The 19,060-nt window shown below is 43.1% G+C and overlaps 1 protein-coding gene across 1 annotated transcript in view; it reads right to left on the reverse strand.

Annotated features, from left to right (window-relative positions):
• Positions 1-5,392: 5,392 nt before the first annotated feature.
• The window catches only part of Stt3b (STT3 oligosaccharyltransferase complex catalytic subunit B), a 64,635-nt gene continuing 50,967 nt past the window's right edge, over positions 5,393-19,060 (reverse strand). Inside the window, exons 7-16 of the mRNA XM_021171401.3 lie at positions 18,610-18,756; positions 17,338-17,386; positions 15,991-16,145; positions 15,029-15,240; positions 13,619-13,806; positions 12,791-12,962; positions 11,923-12,096; positions 9,644-9,757; positions 7,403-7,615; positions 5,393-6,967 (exon numbers count right to left, since the gene is read on the reverse strand). Coding sequence (XP_021027060.1) covers positions 6,887-6,967; positions 7,403-7,615; positions 9,644-9,757; positions 11,923-12,096; positions 12,791-12,962; positions 13,619-13,806; positions 15,029-15,240; positions 15,991-16,145; positions 17,338-17,386; positions 18,610-18,756 — 1,505 coding nt within the window. The 3' untranslated portion in view covers positions 5,393-6,886. The remainder of the gene's footprint in view (positions 6,968-7,402; positions 7,616-9,643; positions 9,758-11,922; positions 12,097-12,790; positions 12,963-13,618; positions 13,807-15,028; positions 15,241-15,990; positions 16,146-17,337; positions 17,387-18,609; positions 18,757-19,060) is intronic.

The following is a 19,060-nucleotide window of genomic DNA, read 5'->3' on the forward strand; positions in this document are numbered from 1 at the left end:
TTGCAAGATGAACACAGGCCAGTATACCAGAGGAAAGACATATTCTGAGAGAAAGCCAGCATTTGGGGCCATTTTCCTGGGAAATTGGAAGAGGCCAAAGAGATGTTCATACCTTTACAGGATGAGAAAAACTGTGTATACTCACGTATCTGGCTGAAGTCTTTGCACAACTTCACCGTGGGAGCAATGACAGCAGGCCAGAATTGTATATTTAGTCCTTAAACTGGGTTCAGGTGATTCTGCCTTGGGAAATTCCCCTACTTCTCCAGCAGATAAACAATCTCCTGCGAAGTAAAAACAGAGCCCCGGCCTACACTTACCCATGCAGCTTCTTTTTTTTTTTTTTTTTTGGTCCTGGAACTCACTCTGTAGACCAAGCTGGCCTCAAATTCAGAAATCCGCCTGCCTCTGCCTCCTGAGTGCTGGGATTAAAGGTGTGCGCCACCACACCCTGTTCTTAATAGAATGCTTGTACCACCAAAGCCCCAATTTTACATAGATAACAACCAACAAGAGAAAGCCCATGCAACAGAACAGACTCTCTAGGTACTGGAGGTAGGAGACACAACTTAAGAACATGCTCACTTTTAAACAGATCTATGGATTTTGTCATATCATGGCTGACAAGACTGTTGAGCAGATAAAGTGTGTGCTGCCCGCCAAGCTTGAATTTGAGACCCAGCACACACATAGTACTGATTCAAGTTGTCGTGTGACCTGTACGTCAAAGTCCAAGTCATTAAATGCAAATATTTAAAAAGTTCTAAGTCTTTTAACTATGGGTTTCTATTTATTTAAAAAAAAAAAAAGTTAAAGACTTAGTTTAAGAGAACCAGGGCAATACCAATCAGCTCAAAGCAAACCCCAAATCAACTATAAATAGCTCAGTGTCTGACACTTGGGACTTACTCATCTTCTGGGCTCCAAAGGGCTTGGGCAGCCTCTCTCGCATCTCTGGTTTTGTTGTCAGCAGCACTTGCAGGTTATCTTATATGCTTAGGCTGTCTGTACTCAACACCAGCTACTGTCCATGTTGGTCACCCTATGAGCTTGGCATTTCCAATCTGCTAGAGTCCCCATTGCAACTGAGGCTGCACCTTTAATGGTCTCCTGGCTTCTCTTTGGAGACTCTTAACTATGCTGCATGGTGCTAAGCTTTGGCTTGGCTTTTCTCCACGGTCTCCCACTGCAATTGAGGTTGCAACATCTCCAATGGCCTCTCCTAGCCCTAACTCTCAGCCACTATGACCCTCTCATGCCTTCAATACCTGTGCCATATGGGAGACCCTTTACACATCACCAAGTTTGGCTACTGGGATGAGATGGAGCCTTGGCCCACTCTGGAACTCAGCTGTGTACTAACCCTGAAAAAATAGTTCCCACAAGATTTTACCTCATTGATGCTGGTCTTTTATGAATCAGAGATGATTCTTCAGCCCAAGCTGACCAGAAACAACAGATTCTCTTTTTAAAAACATATTTATTTAATGTGAGTACACTGTTGCTCTTCAGAGACTCCAGAAGAGGACATCAGATCCTGTTACAGATGGTTGTGAGCCACCATGTGGTTGCTGGGAATTGAACTCATGACCTCTGGAAGAGCAATCTGTGCTCTTGCTGAGCCATCTCTCCAGCCCCAACAACAGATTCTTAATTCAAATATACCACATGCACAGCCCTGATCGTTTTTTGCTTCCCTTGAAACTTACAATCCAGGCTTCTATAGTCTGGATTTCTCTTAACACTCTCAATCTTCAAAAACTCCCACGAAAGCGCAAAGCTTTCAACACTCAATGGCTTTTCCAGCCCAAAGTTTCAAACTCGTCCACAATCTTCCCTCCACAGCTGTGCCACAGCAATGGCCCACTGTCTGTTTTATCACAGCAACAGACAAAAAGAAAGGGCTCATTCTATCTTCCAGGTTAGAATTCATCATTGAGGGAAGACAGGCCAGGAACCAGGCAAGAATGAAGCAGAAGCTAGAACAGTTTTGTTTACTGGATTCTTCCTTCTACAACCCAGGACCACTTTTCTGGGTGGCACTGCCTACAGCGGGTTGGACCCTCCTCCATCAATCGGTAATGACCCACAGGCATGTTCCCATGACACTGTGATAAAGACATTTTCTCAGTGGACATTCCTCTTCCCAGGTGACTGTTTGTGACAGGTTGACAAAAACCACACAGACAAACATAAAATCAAACATTTATACCATCATGGTGGTACATGCTTGTAATCCACCACTCAGAAGCCCTATTCGGGCCATGAGTTCAAGGCAACCCAGACTAGAGTAAGACCCTCTGCCAAATACAAATCTCAAAATGTTTCTGATTAATTTGCTTCGTTTGATCAAAGGTATCTGCAGAGATTATACTCCATGGCAAGTATCAGTGGCTTTTCCAGTGAGAGAGAAGCCAGACAACAAAGTACAAACCAATTACAAAGAAAACAACAAAACCATCACTGTTGCCAAGCGACAGGGCCAACTGTATGAACCCCTGAATGGCAGAATGCTGATAACAAGGTCAAATAAAACCTCATGGTGTAAGAACACATGCTTTTATTGTCTAATAAGGAGAAATTAAATATTTATGACATATTTACCAAAAATCACACACTAGGACACTGGCTAATAGAAGCCATGAAAATACAAAAGGCTTTAAAAAACAGAAGTCAAGCAAACCTTTTTCTGAGGCAGAAAGGTCTCATGCAGCTCAGGATTGGCCTTGAACTCACTAGGAAGCTGAAGGTGAACTTACCTCCTGCATCAAGCTCCCAAGTGCTGGGGTTACAACATGTTAGCCATCATGGTTAAAATATAAGGCTTAAATATACATACACATCTATACTTCTGTGAATGGGTCTACGTGTTTGTATACATGTCTGAGTACCCAGAGAGGCCAGAAGAGGGCGTCGGATTCCCCGGAACTGCAGTCATGAGTAGTTGTCAGCTGCCCAGTATGGGTGCTAAGAACCAAGAGCAGGTCTCTTGCAAGAGCAGCAGGCACTCCTCTGAGCTACCACCACAGCCCCTAAAAGAGAAACTTTAGGCATATATGTCACAACAGTTGCCACCAACAAACATGCATTTCACAGTGTCCGCAACAAGGGAATCCTGGATGGAAGGCAAAGGAGAAAAGGCGGGGCCAAATTTCCTAGAACCAGGCACAGGACAGGCATGGTCTTTGTGGTTTTACAAAAAGGATTTTTTCTTAAAAAAAAAAAATTTTTTTTTAGCACTACATATTTATTGTGTATGTGTTTCAGGGTGGGGTGGGCATGTGTGTTGATCAGAAGACAAACGAAGGGGGTCTGCTCTCTCCTTCATTATGTGCACCCCAGGGATTGAACTCAGGTTTCAGCCAGCAGGTACCTTTGCCCACCAAGTCAGCTCATCAGCCTATAAAAAGATTTTTTTTTTAAAACAAGGTACAGAGAACCATATACATACAAAAGACTGCAAAAGATTAATCATCCCCAACAGCCTGCAACATGAACATTGGTGACCTCTTAGATGAGGTATGTAATTTCCAAATGGCCTCCACCTTGTTGGTGAGCCAAGGCAGGCAAAGTAAATGCAAGGAACCATCTGCTCTCACTGTGCTGGGTGCAGCAGCTCGTCATCTCCACATGGGAGGCCAAGCAAGAGGAGCATGGCCGGCCAAGCACTCTAGGAGGGCCGGGGCTCAGGGGTAGGGGAGAGGGTAAGTGAAAGGCTGCAGGGCACGGAAGCAATGGACACGACTCCAACCGTGGGCGAAGAGTGAGAGAAGTGCTCATGGGAAGTAAGCAGCAGGAGGTGGAACTGTCTTCTTGGCATTATTTGCAAATGTCCGTCAGCCAACCACCACCACAATGGATGTGTGTGTATGAGCAAGCAGTGGAGAGACAAGTATTACATATTGATGAAAATCAACCTTCCATTGGGTCCAACAATCAGGATGCGTTTACAAATGCAGGAAAGCTGACTAGGCAACGCCTATCTAGATGCTCCATGATTCCACTTCCATAGCCCAAAGAGTAGGTACACTTACCGACGCTTAGAGGAAAATACGGAGGTAGGAAGGGCAGGATTCAGTGCTGGCAGTGGCTGGGAGGACACAGGAGCAGCTTCAAGAATGCTGCCTGCCTCTCCTGGGGTGATGCTGGCTGGGGATATAAATCCTCCACCTCTTTAATTAAACACAACACTTCATTAGCTTGTTTTCTTAAGAAGGTCTTCCCACTGCACTGCTGAGATGCTTGGCTGCCTATTTCCCCATCTCAGCAGGGTTAAGGCTAGCAAGACAAACATCGGACAAAAAACCCATGAGAAGCACCAGCCAGATGAAACTGGCAGATCAGTTGTCTAACGGGGTATGTACACTCAGCAGTACGACCCAGTGTCCGTGCTGGGGAGCGGGAGCAGAGGGCACGCCAGCTGCTTCTTCAGGCACATCCTACCTTAGATTTGAGCTCTCTCTGAACCTGAAGCTCAATAATTCAGTTACAATGGTTGGCCAGTGAGCTTGAGTCTCTTCCCTGCCTTTAGCACACAGGTCACAGCTTGGTGGTATTGTAACTAGGGTGCTGGGGGGGTCAAGCTAAGGTCCAATGATCAGCACTTTACCGACTGAGTCATCTCCCCAGCCCCGATCTATATATGGACTTCAGAGCAATTTTTGGCTAGTATGTAGTATATGCCAGGTTGAGTGTCCAACCAGTGAGCAACAATGCCAAAGCTCTATCAATTTTCCAACAGGAAGCAACAGCTCCAGATCCTAGGGTCTGAAGGTCACTTGACTAGCAACACTGTAGAACAGCTGACAGTTTCACGGTCTAGTCTTTGGCTTCCTGCTCATCACTCAGGCACTCCAAATGCCACACTGTAAACTAAGGGTAGCACTGTCAGTTTGGAAGCTCAAGCCTGCCTAATTTATATTACACCCACTGCCATTTGCCATGTAACCTCCCTGTGAGACTTAGGGCTAATGATCACACGTGAAATGAATTTAGGTTCAAAACAAGCTCGTAAGCTCGGCAGCTGACACTTGGGTGTGGTGAAACCGCCACCTTGTCACTTCTCCACACCAGCACTGTGAGATCCAAACCCTCATACTGTGTGCTTCACTGACCCCAAGCCTTCGACCAAACTTGCTCCCTAAACCCGAGGAAGGTGCGGGAATGGTGTGAAAACGGCACTCAACGCTGGACTGTGCAGTCTCCAAGCGCGCGGAAAGTCACAGTGAGGTGTGTTTACTCTGAGTAAAAAGGTGGACTTTAAAACTGCGTTATGAACACCCTTACTTCCCACACACTGGCTACAACCTCTCTAAGGTGAGAGGAGGGGAGTATGGGGTCAGAGCTCTGCACTTCTTTCAAATACAAGGTCTGCAAAAGACAAGGCGGGACACAAATTGGAATTAGCTTTATTTCCTGTGGTCATAACTTCTCCGCATTGAATTGTAAAGCAACATAAGATAAAATCCCCCAAATGACAAGGTATCAGAAATCCAGATTTAGTTACACTTTTTTTTTTAATTGGTCTGTAAAAGAACCATCATCTGGATCAAGAATGAATTCTATAAATCAGAGAGTATCTACACCGTGGAAAAGGAGTCAGCAGTAACATTCTCTCTCACGGAGCACTGTAAATGACGGACGGGTTCTTCATAAAAGGGACACACTGCTCTCAACTTTCCCACTGAAGCAGTGGGGTGCTGTGTAAAAAGCTCCCTGTGGCAGGAAGCCTCTCTCACTTTACTAGACAACTGGATAAAGGCTTCAAGTCTGTATAAAGTTGCCTATGAGCTGGAAAATGAACAGGCTCAATCTCCATTTATATTCTAGTGCATCTTTTGACAATTGTCACATTTGTAATAAAAGTAAGAAACGCCTAGAGAGCACTAGAGAGTGTTTCATCAAATGCTTAAGGTATCAAAAACATGAAGCGGTCAACAGAAATCATCGTGATGAACAAAACTGGTATAAAATGAGGAAAATCCAGGCAAAGTTTACAAATCCTTTGTCACTGTGTAGAGTCACAGAAATGAACTCTGCATGCCTGTCCACCGTAAGGGCTTTCCCTTAATCTTCTGCATGGGAACATGGAGCCGACCTCAGTACTGAGGTAAGAGCCATCCTGGCCAGCAGCGTTCTGTGTGCGCTTGCCATGATTCCCAAAGGAGAGAAATTTAGCCCTTGAATGAAGAATGCATGGAATCTGCTCTGTGAGTACCTGGTGAAGACGCCTGCTAACCGCAGTGCATCCGGATGCCTGAACACAAACATCTAGTCAGCTAACTACGCGGAGGGAGGCCCACCGTCAGCAGCGGCTGCTTACAGCGGCAGTGAGCGACAAAGTGGACATTTGATGAAACATTCTTCACACCGGAGAAACAGGAAAATAAATAGAATTCCCAGACGTAGACTCTCCTTTAGCACGTCTCTCTCAGACCTGGGCTAGTTTGTTTACTGGTCAAGAAGCTCTCATCACATCTGCATTTCTGTCTTACATATTGCTATTTGGGTAGTTCAAATAAAATGTAGGTCTTGTAAAAGAAAAAAAAGTTGACAGGTACGCATGTGCCAGGGACCAAATTAGAGGGTTCTTTGGTGCAATTAGTCCAAATTCTCAGATTTGAAGGGTAATATGTACCAATAATTAAAAAAAAAAAATCTTCTGCTAGCTGCTCACAGCAGGGCTCTGTCTTGCTTCACGTCACACATCAGAAACAGCTGTTCTCAATAAACCAATTTAATTTTCAATGAGGCATTGCCAGAACATTTTGTACATTGACTTGGCCCAGCGATGATCTGTACCCTTGGTGCTGTGAAACAGGACATGAGCAGAAGGCAAAGACCGGTTCTCTCAAGGACTGCTGCAAGTCAGGCCAGAACAGTGCATTTAAACAGTCTTCTTAGAGGTCTTCTTGCCTTTCTTAAAAACTAGCTTATTTTTAACGTAGCCACGCTTCCTTTTAGTAGTCTAGAAAGAGAGAAGAATACATGGAATTAGTTCAGGTCTCATACACACAGAAGCACCTAGACACACCCAGCTTTTGTTATGAAGACCGTCACTGTCATTCAAAGTTAGTCTTGGGACGTGACAGTGCACTGCTGTCCTATAAGAAAACTTGGATGAGTAGCTTTAGAGGACCGACAGCATCCCTCCCGTCTCCCTCAAGCACTACATGCTTAGTGGGAACAACAGCAGAGTCCAGGTCCAGTCTAAGGAATTGGAAAGGTGATGCCACTGCTGGCTAAGCAGCCACGGGAACTGGCTGTGTCAGGACTCCTGTAGCCCTGTATCTTCCTCACACAATTCGTCATGTTCTTCATGAGCAGTTGTTAGCATTTCCCATAGCAGCCTACTCACCCACTAACCCACTGAACCCAGGAGATGACTTCAGCAGGCACCCACCTTCTTTGACAAATACTTCTGTTTGGGGACGATGTTGGTGACTCGAGGTTTGTGACCTAGTGTCTCCCTGTTGTCAGGTGCTTTCACTTTATATATCCTGACAAGCCAGTGCTCTGATGTAAAAGCTTCCTCCAAATGCTTGAATTTAATGTCTTTATTTCCAATCTCAGCATTACGTGTTCGGTCAAAACCTGGGGGTGTACGAAAATCTAGCTGCGAAAGAAACATCAAAACCTAATGTCAGCCTTTTGGAAAACATTCAGTATTGCAAAGTAGCAACTACTGTCAAAGGACAATAACCTTTTTATCTACGAAACAGAACGGAAGAAGCATCATAACAGGTCTCAATGCCCAGATAGAAGAATTCATGAAGACAACTAGACCCATCAGAGTATATATGTCAGAGTCCTTACAAATAGATATGCATTGTAAGTCTAAGTCCTGGACATGGAGAAGGATGGAGGAGGATGGAGGAGAGTGGAGGAGGATGGAAGAGGATGGAGGAGGGTGGAGGAGGGTGGAGGAGAGTGGAGGAGGATGGAGGAGGGTGGAGGAGGATGGAGGAAGGTGGAGGATGGAGGAGGCGCTTCCTTTCACCTCAGGGCCTCACAATGACTATCTGCTCCGTTATGCCATGTGGTCTTCATTCAACTCTCATGCACTGGACTGACTTAATGTAAACACTCCCATCTCTTTAAATAAAACGCCCCTGACAACAATGTTCTGGTGTCTAAGGGGAGGTAGGCCAGCTGAGTATGGGAAGACGTAGGAGAAACAAACAGCCAGTGGACGCATTTAAGTAGATCAAGTCTACGCAGACATAACCTAAACTTTAAGACAAATGAAAACCATCTCTTTTTCCAAGCAGTGTAAAGCCAGTCTATAAACAATAGAGAAGTGTTTTGTTTGCCTATACAACAGAAAAATTACATTACCTGCCTTAACATGCATGCTTCCTAAGGCATGAGACCAATAGGCCTTAAATTGTTCATAAAACTTGAGGGGAAAAAAGAACCCTCCATGCAGAGAACTCATCATTTCTACGGATTATTTTCTAGAGTAACTAGTATAACCAGGTATGTTTTCCTAACCCGAGTTTGAATCCCAAGCAAGTGTCCTTTAAAAGAAGCCAAAATAAAACTTTACATAACTGTGGGCATGGTGTTTTGCCTTTAAAGCTACCTACAGTGATGCTAGGTGAACAGAGAAGCAGACACCCACCTATGCCCACCTCCCCTAGGGCAACACAGAAAGCAGCAACACACACTCTTCAAGGTCATACAGCTACATAACTGTTTTACAAGCAGAGAAAACCTGTTTCACAGTTTGAAGTTCAGACAGAGCATTTCAGGTTAAGAGTAAACAAATAATTCCTTTAATTTATAAGGTGCCAAGCTCACTAGCAAGTAACATAGACTGTTTTTACTGACAGCTTGGAATGAAACTATCAACGTGGTACTCCAGGCTATAGACTGACTAGCAATAGAGGAGACACTGTTTGCCTCCAGCCCCCAGGACTTCCTTAGGTTGGGATGGATGCCTGCAACAAAAGACAGAATACCACCAGCAAACCAAGCTCGTCAATACATGCAACATAGGACAGGGAAATCACTGAGAAGTGACTTAGAATCCCATCTCACAGAACACGCTCAACCAATAATAGTAAGGTGGTGGAGAGACAAGGAAAGAAGGCTGAGGGCTCTCTCTGCATAGCAGAAGTGATGGGCAGCATGTGTGGGGACAAGCTGGGGGAGTGTGGACGGCCTGCTTGCAGACTGCTTTGGTGTCCTCTCTGGACAGATGTGTCTACTGTTATCTTCAGTAAGAGATCATTTAATTTGTGCCTTTCAGCAGGAGTGAGGCCAGATGAAGAATATCCTTCTGTTTGCTATATAATTGCTTTTAACACAAACCTAATTTTTTAATATCAGAATTACATGTTTCCATCAAAGTCAAGTCACCAGTCTACCCCACCCTCCATTATTTACAGATAAGAAAAACTCACTGGTCTAATATTTTTTTAACATGTCACAAAAACATTCAGAAATTGAGCTAGGCATGGTGGTGCATGCCTCTAACCCCAGATGACCAGGGGTTTGACATCTAAATATGATGGGTAAGAAGCTTTGCACACATCTCTCCACAGGAGAGCTGAGACACGGTTAGTCCGAGTTTGTAAGAGATGAGTAAGGTCCCCTTCCCATTTGAATGAAAATTATAGACGAACTCAATTGAACCCACCTGCATTTCTCCGAATCTGTAGTACGACATTTTATACATAAGGCAGTTTAACAGGGTAGGAGACCCAGCTTTGTCCACTCGGAACTCTCCCTGCTGGGTGAAATAGTCACCTTCCTGTGGGAAGAAACCACAAGCTCAGTGTCAGTCCACCTTGGCACACCCAAAGCTACAGGCGCTAGCTCTAGAGATAGCATCATGAAATTATACTCTTTTTAATCCCCCAGCCCCAAAATTAATCCTGTCAGATTTACAGCCTCACCGTTAAAAAGAACAAGACCGACTACATGTCAGCTAGAGCTAGCCCCCCATCCTTTCTTGGAGTTTGCTTTCAATTTTCCCTATGAACCCTAAAATCCCCTTTTAGCTGGGGAGGGGAAGGTTCAGTAAACTAAAAGGAATATACAGCAATATTTTTTTAATTCATTTTTATCGGGTTATTTTATAAATTAGCTTTTCTATGAGACATAGATTGCTACCATTTTAAAAATATAAGTTCAGGTAGTAAAAATGTAAATCTGACACAACATTTCCCTTTTCAGGACTATGTTCTATAGATACTTGTATATGATTCAAATAATGAAGGCACAAAACTATTTACTATGCCAGACACAAATGCTCATCACACAAATGAACGCGAACACACAGTGGACCCTGTAAGGGAGACGATGAGGGCCACAGTGTAACAGATGCCTGGTCTATGCAAGTCACCAGTGTAGACACACACACAACACAGCATTAGGCACGAACAGGGACCTCCTGTAACTGCTAAAGCAGTGTGGTGCACTGTGTGCTGTGAGGTGTGCACACCGTGGCACAGGGCCACCTCACACCCTCCCTCCCTCCCTTCCTTCCGATGGTGGCCTCAATCTGCTCTTGGCAGTAAGTACATGATAAGCAGGAAGGAGTGTACTCGCTTGCTCTCTTCTTGTGAGGGGTAAACCAAGTCTTTTCAGACTTTGTAAGGACTGAATGCTTGTTATGCCCAGCTCAGGGGGAGGTCACAGCATTCTCACCTAAGCAGGACATCTGGGCCTGCACTTCACCCTTGTTTGTTTCTCTCTCCTCTCAACTTTTGTGCCTTCCTCACATGAGCACAATTCTACCTACCTGTCCTCAGGAGATGGGAAACATGAAATTAACTAGAAAGCAGTTTTCTATGAGGACAAATAGAGACGTGGGTATACCCAAAAAGGGCTGGAGAGGAGGGGCCAAGGGTGTTGGAAGGAGAAACAGTCCAAGACACAATTTTAAAAACACACATCAGATAAGCCAAGGGAAGAAATCCTAGGCAAGTTTCAGGGACAGAACAGCCGAGCCTGGCAGTGATACAAAGCTGGCCAAGAGAGCAGCAAGGGAGGCTAGGCTTGCACTGAGGCAAGAGTTTGGACTTTTTGCCAGTGCTTTACCAAGAGATAGAGCATACTAAGGCTTTACCTATATTACTACAAATATTCTAACGCCTCTACACGTCATCACCTATATTCAACGGTGATAAGCTTATGTCTTGCCTTGGGCACCATACTAATTCTAGATCCTAGAAAAAGACCCAATGCTCAAAGCATTTACATTGACTGGCATAACTTGCCTGGAGCACCTAGCTGACAGTTTCAGTTTTAACTCATATCTGTTTGGTTTCAAGGCTCCATTATCTGTTGAAGGCTTTCAAAGCAAAAAATGACACGATCAATGAATGTCATATATTACATGGAAGGCGGCACAGGACCAAAGCAAAGACAGTCATTTCTAGACTGTTGGTCTCTTTCATATTTATAAACATTAAGATTAGTAGTGGAGCAGAATGGGAACGCAAATGAAGGGCTGAAGCAAGAGACGAGAAGAAAAGCCAGAAGTCCTGACAAGGGCAGGATGGAATCACAATCACGAGGATGTGTTCCGAGACAAGCGTTCTATAAGGCACCATCTTCACTTGGGAACATCAGAGTGCAAAAACAGCAATCTGGACCGCACTACCTCCTATGTAAGCATGTTGTTTAGGGTAATGCTTTCACAGACAAGCTGCTACCAAAGCTGGTCCATGGCACACGAGGCTTCCAAATCTGAGAAGTGCAGTTAGTGTTTTTAATGACTGGATAACTAAGGCAGTAGAGCAGGACGGGAGGAGGAAAAGAGCGCAGCCTCTGGGTGTGCTGCCAATGCACACCTCTACCCCATCCTCAGGAGGCCCAGGCCAGCCAGGGCCCCAGTGAGGAACGTAAGGGAAAGAAGGTAAACGAGCAACTGTGAGAGCCCGTGGCGCCCGTGGACTGTGTGCTGCTTACCCGGATGTCTTTGGGATGCTCCCCTTCAGCTATCCTAACCATCCAGAGGAACTTGTTGATATCATCCCCGGAATAGCCAATCACTCCTCCGAAAATAACCAACACATAATCGACATCAAGGGACCTCATGATTTTATAGGCGGCCGTTTCATTGGAAGACATAGCTTTTCCGACCTGTAGGATAAAGTTTAAGTTTTTTTAAACTGTAAGATGAAATTAAGTTTGATTTATATTAATTTTGAGTAGAAATAATTTTCTATGAATGTAATGAACTTAGAGGAATTCACTACCATCTTAACTGCAATAACCATTTCATGGCAGAAGTGTCAAAGTCTGAATATATGTTTTAATAATTAAGTTCTAGGGAATTAATATTTTACATGAAAATAGGCAAGCATTTAGAGACAGTTTTCTCCCAACCTCAGGCTGAGCCTGGCCCGTGAGTTCACAGACGTGAGACTCATCTACAGTGCTCATGAAAGCTGCTGAATTTATTTATTAAGACCCATTTATGTACTCAGACATTAAAGTACAGAAGGGATTCATTTACGGAGACTCACTGTTTAATAAAGTGAATATATTATTTGCACACCCATATAATTTGCACAATGTAAAATACTTATTTTCATATTTCTAAGAATTTTCTTAAATTTGCAATGAAAAAACTATGTATCAAGCATTTTTAAGTTTTAGATTTTTGCCTAGCCTGCAATTCTGTACGTATAATACCACTCGTAAAACAAGAATACACAGGCAGGCAAGAAGTCTAACCCGGATCTTTTCTGTTTAATTACAAGTGAATTCTGAGTGCTAAGTAGGACGAGCCACTTTACTCTTTAAAAAACAAACAGCAATGCCGAGCACTCACCAGTGCGATGTGGCTGTTGTTCCAGGTGTTGTTATCCACCAGAGTGGTCCTGTTAGCCATGCCAGCAATCTGATAGCCGTAGTCCCACCACGACATGACCCGGGCGTGTTCATCCGTGTTTTGTCTCAGCCAAAAGTACGCTTCTCTAAAGTCATCTAATATATTCCTGGTACTGAAAAACAAAAACAGCTCAGTTTTATTTTAAATGAGGTCTATAAGTGTGAAGGAGATAGCTTAAATTTTTGAGGCGTTTAATCCGTAAAAATTTTCATTTCAAAGATGGTAGTCAAAAGCTCTACCTACGAGGAGGAAAAAAGAAAAAAAAAACAAAAAAACGGAGCTTTGTCTGCACTAGTGTTTTCAAACTAATGTGAAAAAAAAATCACTTGTAAAATATAATATTCTAATGAACTAACTCTGGGAAACAGTCTGGTGTTCTGCTAAGATGTGGCGCTGTCCCTGCAACCATCAGGGTCCATTAAACACACAACTAGCTGGGTTCTACCCTCAGGTCTCTCAAGTAAGCCTTAGGTTGGGCTCTGTAATTTGCATTTCTACCAAATTTCACACTAATTATGATGCAGTGTCCAGTAAGTATACACAATTATATTTGCAGAAAGATTTGAGAAAAGCACAAACTAGTTCTTGCCACCCATCCTAAAGGATGGGGCAAGGCCACACCAAAAGACAAAGTGAGTAGACCTACGGGTGGGCTGCATCTCTACACCACCTTAAGGAGGAGAATCCAGATCAGAGTCTCACAAACATTCTTTCTGGTTAGGTTAAAGGAAAGTATAAAGCCCTCTCATAGCCAAGTCACCCCCTTACCCATCATGATTGTAGGAGGCGAGGACCACACTTGGACTGGAGTAGGCGTTGCTTGTGACCCACGTGCAGTGGACAGCGAACATCATCAGGAGCATGAGCATCAGCATGGTCACAATGCTTTTGATGTTGGGGCCCAAGCCCTCTTCAGGTTTCTCTTGCTCTGTCACATGCTTCCTCACTTTACCTGCCTGAAGATGCAGAGCAAGCAGTTAGAAGCCCTTGTACTTGGTTCATTAGCAGTCAAGGGGAAAAGTGGGATAATATTAACCTATTAAATAATCCCATGGGTCAGAGAAGGATGTAATCTCCTACGGGTAATGGGGAGATTTGCTCTTGTTTTCTAATTCAAAGTAAACTTTAAAGTAACTTTGATTCACTCAATGTGAACCAGAAAATACACAACTCCAGGACCTGATCTTAGAGCAAACTATCTCTGACAGAAGGCAGCTTTTAATTAAATATAAAAGAGTTAACCATGGGGCTCCAAAATCCAGTATGTATATATTTAAAATTAATTGCACTCTTGAAATGGCTGTGCCCACCTAAAACACAGATTAGGAAATTACTAGGAGAGAAACTCTACAGATTTAGCCAAATCTCTACCTCCTCCTACCCTTACACACACACACACACACACACACACACACACACACACACTCCCCTACCTACCTCTGTTGGAAACTGAATAGCCATAAACTCTAAGTTGTAAGGATGATTAAAGAAAAAAAAAAAAACAAAACCAAAATATAATAATAGGTATGTGCTTTTAACACAAATCTTTATGAATCATATTGATTTCAGAGTAAGAAAAGTAAGAATTCCAGCCAATTCTTACATTACAGCATTTCCCTGCTGCTTAGTATTGATGAGCTTAGCCAGTATTAAAAGAGGGAAGTCTAACAGGTTATTTAAGACAAGTGCACTAATTCCTAAGTCTTTCCTATAATTGTGTCCAACACAGGCTTTGTCCTGTTATGCAGGTTAAATTCCTCATTGTGTTAACAAACAGGTGTTTAACCAAATACTACTTTTGAATACTAAGTTACCATCTCATACACAGAGTAGAACCACACAAGGTCGCAGCAAACGCAGACTAAGGACAAGCGCAAGCACTGGTGCACATCGGTAAATCTGATGAGCCGCACTCTCGGAAAATGAAAGGTGCTAAGTACTAAGGTAACAACTGGCATAAAAGAGATTAACAATCCCTGTTCCTATTTCATTCTGTTTACTCTGAGCTCAAAGAGCAACTAGGGGTTCAGCTTTGAAGGAAGCAATGGAGAGAAACTGCAGAAGGCCCAGCTCAGGAGGAAGCAATGGAGAGAAACTGCAGAAGGCCCAGCTCCAGGTACTCTTCTACATCTGGGGACTCTTGTGGTGCTGGGAAGACGGAGACAGCACAGCCCTCACCTTGTCATACAAGTTTCCTGGGTTTCTTTTGTCATCCTCATCACTGCTGTCCTCCACAGGTGGGTTTTCCCTTTTCATGTCATCCCCCAAATAGTGCTCAAAAACATTGGAGAAGGCGATGGCCGACAGCATGCAGACGACCGGGGTCAGAGTCAGCATCAGCCGCACCATCACTCCAGCAAAGTAGACAGCACTGATTGCATACAGAGCGACTGCAAAGACAGGTTCTCTTTCAACACCGATGGAAAAATGTCTCAGGAAACCACATGTTCATCACCACAGCACAGACTACATCTGAAAGTATGCATCTCACAAAGCCACATTTCTAAGTTATTAATATTGACCAAACAGTCCTATTTAAATTATTTAGTCCTGTTGACTAAATAAAAAAAATTAGAGAAATGTACTATCATTCAAATTTAATTATTACAGATATAAAAAAATTATAGCTCCATACATTGTAATATCCATAGCTGACAGGTGACAATGAATGTGTGCATTGATCATTAGGCACTCTAAGTTTACTGAACCAAAACAGCCTCAGAAGGCCAGCACCAATGTCTGGCTTTAAACTTTCTTTAAAGCCAACATGGGTAAGAAGAACACAGTGGACGGACATCTGTCAGGTAGCACTGGAAAGGACAATCAGGCCTGACCAGCCAGCGCTCTAAAGAAGGTACTGACAGCCTCAGACTAAAGGCTATAAGCTTCAGAAAAGCCAATGAGGTATGTGACTCCTATACCATCGGAAGCTGAAACTATTCAAGGAGGTCATGGGTTGGATGTAAAGTTTATATTTAAAAAGTAGTAACTAGAATATACATACACTGAAAAATCCAACTAATTTTTCTTATCTAAGCATCTTTGTAGAACAGGAAAACTGTTCTTGAACACAACACACATAAGGAAAACAAATCTCAATAGAAAAACTGTTTTGAATCAGAGCTCATTAAAAATCTTACCAAATACTCTTTCATCGTTGATATTTTTGATGCAGAACCATAGGCCTGCTGGGAAGGTACATACAAGAATATGTAGATCAAAGAAGAAAGACACCCATGTCGTAGGCTGATGTTCAGACACTGATGCAATAATTGGAATGTGTATTTTTGCATACCTGATATTAAAAAAGTTCATTATTATTACAGTTAAAGGATAAAACAGGAGCTCCTTCCTTTAGATGAACACGCTCTCCTGCATCACTGACATTACTCTGTCCCAACTTTCCTTAGTCAAACTTGTATTTTAACTGATGTAGCTAGTGACACAGTTGTCAAACTAAAGCGAAAGTGTCCCCTTAAAGTGGAGCTATCTAGGGCTCATGAAACTGCTGGCTTTGGTTCTAACCCTTCCTCGGGTAGACAGCTGTCTGTAGTCCAGCTCTATCACCTACATCTACAGCAACAAGTTTCTTCATCTCTTCTTGGTGGCAGAAAGCACTCTGCCCTCTAACTCCTGTGCCCCATCCACTGCCTTCCCAGACAAGGAAGCGGCTGGCATCCGTGTGACAACAGAAGTCACTTGCTCTCTGGGATGCCAAAAAGGTCAAAATTACTCTAAAGCCTAAGTCCAACTGATGCACATCCACTTTGGACTTTAGCTTAGTCAATTCTGTAACTGGTTCTCTCCAGTTCTCTGGATCCACAGGATAAAAGCCAGCAAATGTTTTAGCCAGAGACAGTTTATTCTATGTGATTTCACTTGCACAGGAGGCTTTGGTGTCCTATTGGAAGGACACCTGATCAATAAATGGTGGTTGGACTTTACTGGGTCATCTAGAAAGCAACCAGACAGACAGTGACATCATCGCAGCACTAGGCCATCATTTTAAAGACAAAAGGTTTCACTGAAATAGTTGGTCTAATTCAAAACCCAAGTTTTAAAATGAGTTCCTTTTATATAGCACCCTTAAAAAAATGTACCACGCACCCATAGTGTATTTCAGGTTTTTTAAGCAAAAGCTTAAATTAAGTGATTATACAAAGAGTTCTTCATACCTACTTCATATAAATCTCTAATACAGTACCTTATCGGTATCAAAACTTAAAATGTAAATTTTATATTCATTCCTTTTAAAAAAGTTCCCATCTTTAAATTATACAAATGCTTCTGCTCTGACAAAACAATAAGGAGTTGGCTCTGTAGAACAGGAATATAGAACTTAGGTCTCAAAACAACGGGCATTCACTTCAAACAGCTCAGCCTGGGTATTTAATATTGCTTAAGTAATGACTGAAGTCCTCACAATATAGGAACGCATGGAGAAAGGCTATTTGAATAGGAGGCCAAAGTAGCATATTTCAACTTACCCAGTATCCCATAGTGAATAAAACCTGCCACTCCATGGTGCAATATAACCTTAAAGGAAAAACACAGAGGAAATTATCTGCCTTTTTATTATTTTGTAAATTCTCTCTGTCTCTGTCTCTGTCTGGGAGTGGGGGGTTGAGATAAAGCCCCACCCACCACAGCTTGCCTCAAACTTCCAACAACCCTCCTACCTCAGCCCCTCAAATGCTGGGAATGCAGCTGTATGCTCCCATGCTTAGCCTGGGACTGGAGAGAGAACTCAGTGGCGAAGAGCACTGACTATTCTTCCGGAGGATCTAGGTTTGAATTCCAGCACTCACATGGTAGCTCTCAACTGCCTGTAACTCTAGTTCTAGGGGATCTGATATCCCATTCTGATGTCTGTGAGCACTGAGTACATACACATGTGGGCAGAACATCCACACACATACAAATAAAGAAGACAACATTATTGTTGGTGTGTATTGGGTGCATGCCATGATAGTAACTATTATCACTGTTATCGTTATTAGTGTCTGTCCGCTTTGCAAGCCATGGAGCATATGTAGAGGTCAGAGGAAGATTCTGAGGAGCTGATTCTCCTCTTCCACCTTGACTTGGGTTTCAGGGAGCAGTCAGGTCTCCAGGTGCACAACAAGTATCTTTAGCAGCTGAGCCATTGCACCAACCCAACTTGTCCTTTTAGATTCAAATAATGTTGGTTTTATTTTATAGATGCCAATGTATTTTCAAACGCCTAGGTCTCTGACTCCAGTCACACCTTCATTCATCCTGTGCTGGGTCTGTCCATCAGCTGGGCATATGGAGTACCCCCAGGGAAACTGGACTGCTGTTCAAGACTTGTGAGCTCATGGTTAGGGAGTCATTTAGATCCAAAGCATGGGGAAATGATGTGGCCAACAGTCTCCAAGGAAGGGGAAGAAAGTGCACAACAGAGGGTAAGCAAACACTAGCTTATCACAGATGCTGAGTTTTCAGTAGTTTTGGCTCTTTAACCAGGCAAGAGAAGGATGTTTGTGGATTTACAAGAGCCTGAAAAGCAGTAATATTAAAATAAACTAGTTTTTTCTAAAGTCAGGAATGGCAGCTCATGCTTTTTTAAAATTGCAGTTTGTAATATGTTAATGGAGTTTAGAACTTTTGATAATTATTTGACATTATACAATATTTGATATTAGGATATATGGAGTGTGTGAGAAGAACCTGTGAACGACTATTCGTGAACAGTAATCTAGAGCCACGACTTCCATCTTACAGGTGATGGTACCTACCTGTGTATGTCAGATAGATGACACTAAGGAACACAGCGCCTGCAGCTAGTGAGACACCCAAAAAGAAAAGGGTCTGGAACTCCTGTTTTGTCAACCGGTCTCTCAGATACTGCAAAAAAGCGTAAGCTTGCAGCAGCGCAAAGACACCTGGTTAAAGAGAAGGCTCACGTGAATACCATCACAGCGTTTCCCTAATGTCGTTTCAATACTTTCACTTGCAAAGCTGCAAAACCTCTGTATCCTTCACCCCAGGGACTAGTAATCCCACCTACCAATATTTCCTGTGTCAACTAATGTGCTAACCCACATTTAATGACCTGAAAAATCCTATTGCACATCTTTTCCCAAAGTGATCAGAATCCTTATACATGCACCAGACAAGAAGAGCAGCCAACTGTGCACGCTGACACTACCATGCATCAGCAAAGATTTAAAACATTATACTTCTTCC

Source organism: Mus caroli, unplaced genomic scaffold, assembly GCF_978045245.1.
Source record: "Mus caroli unplaced genomic scaffold, Mus_caroli_1 scaffold_11, whole genome shotgun sequence".
Lineage (NCBI taxonomy): Eukaryota > Metazoa > Chordata > Mammalia > Rodentia > Muridae > Mus > Mus caroli.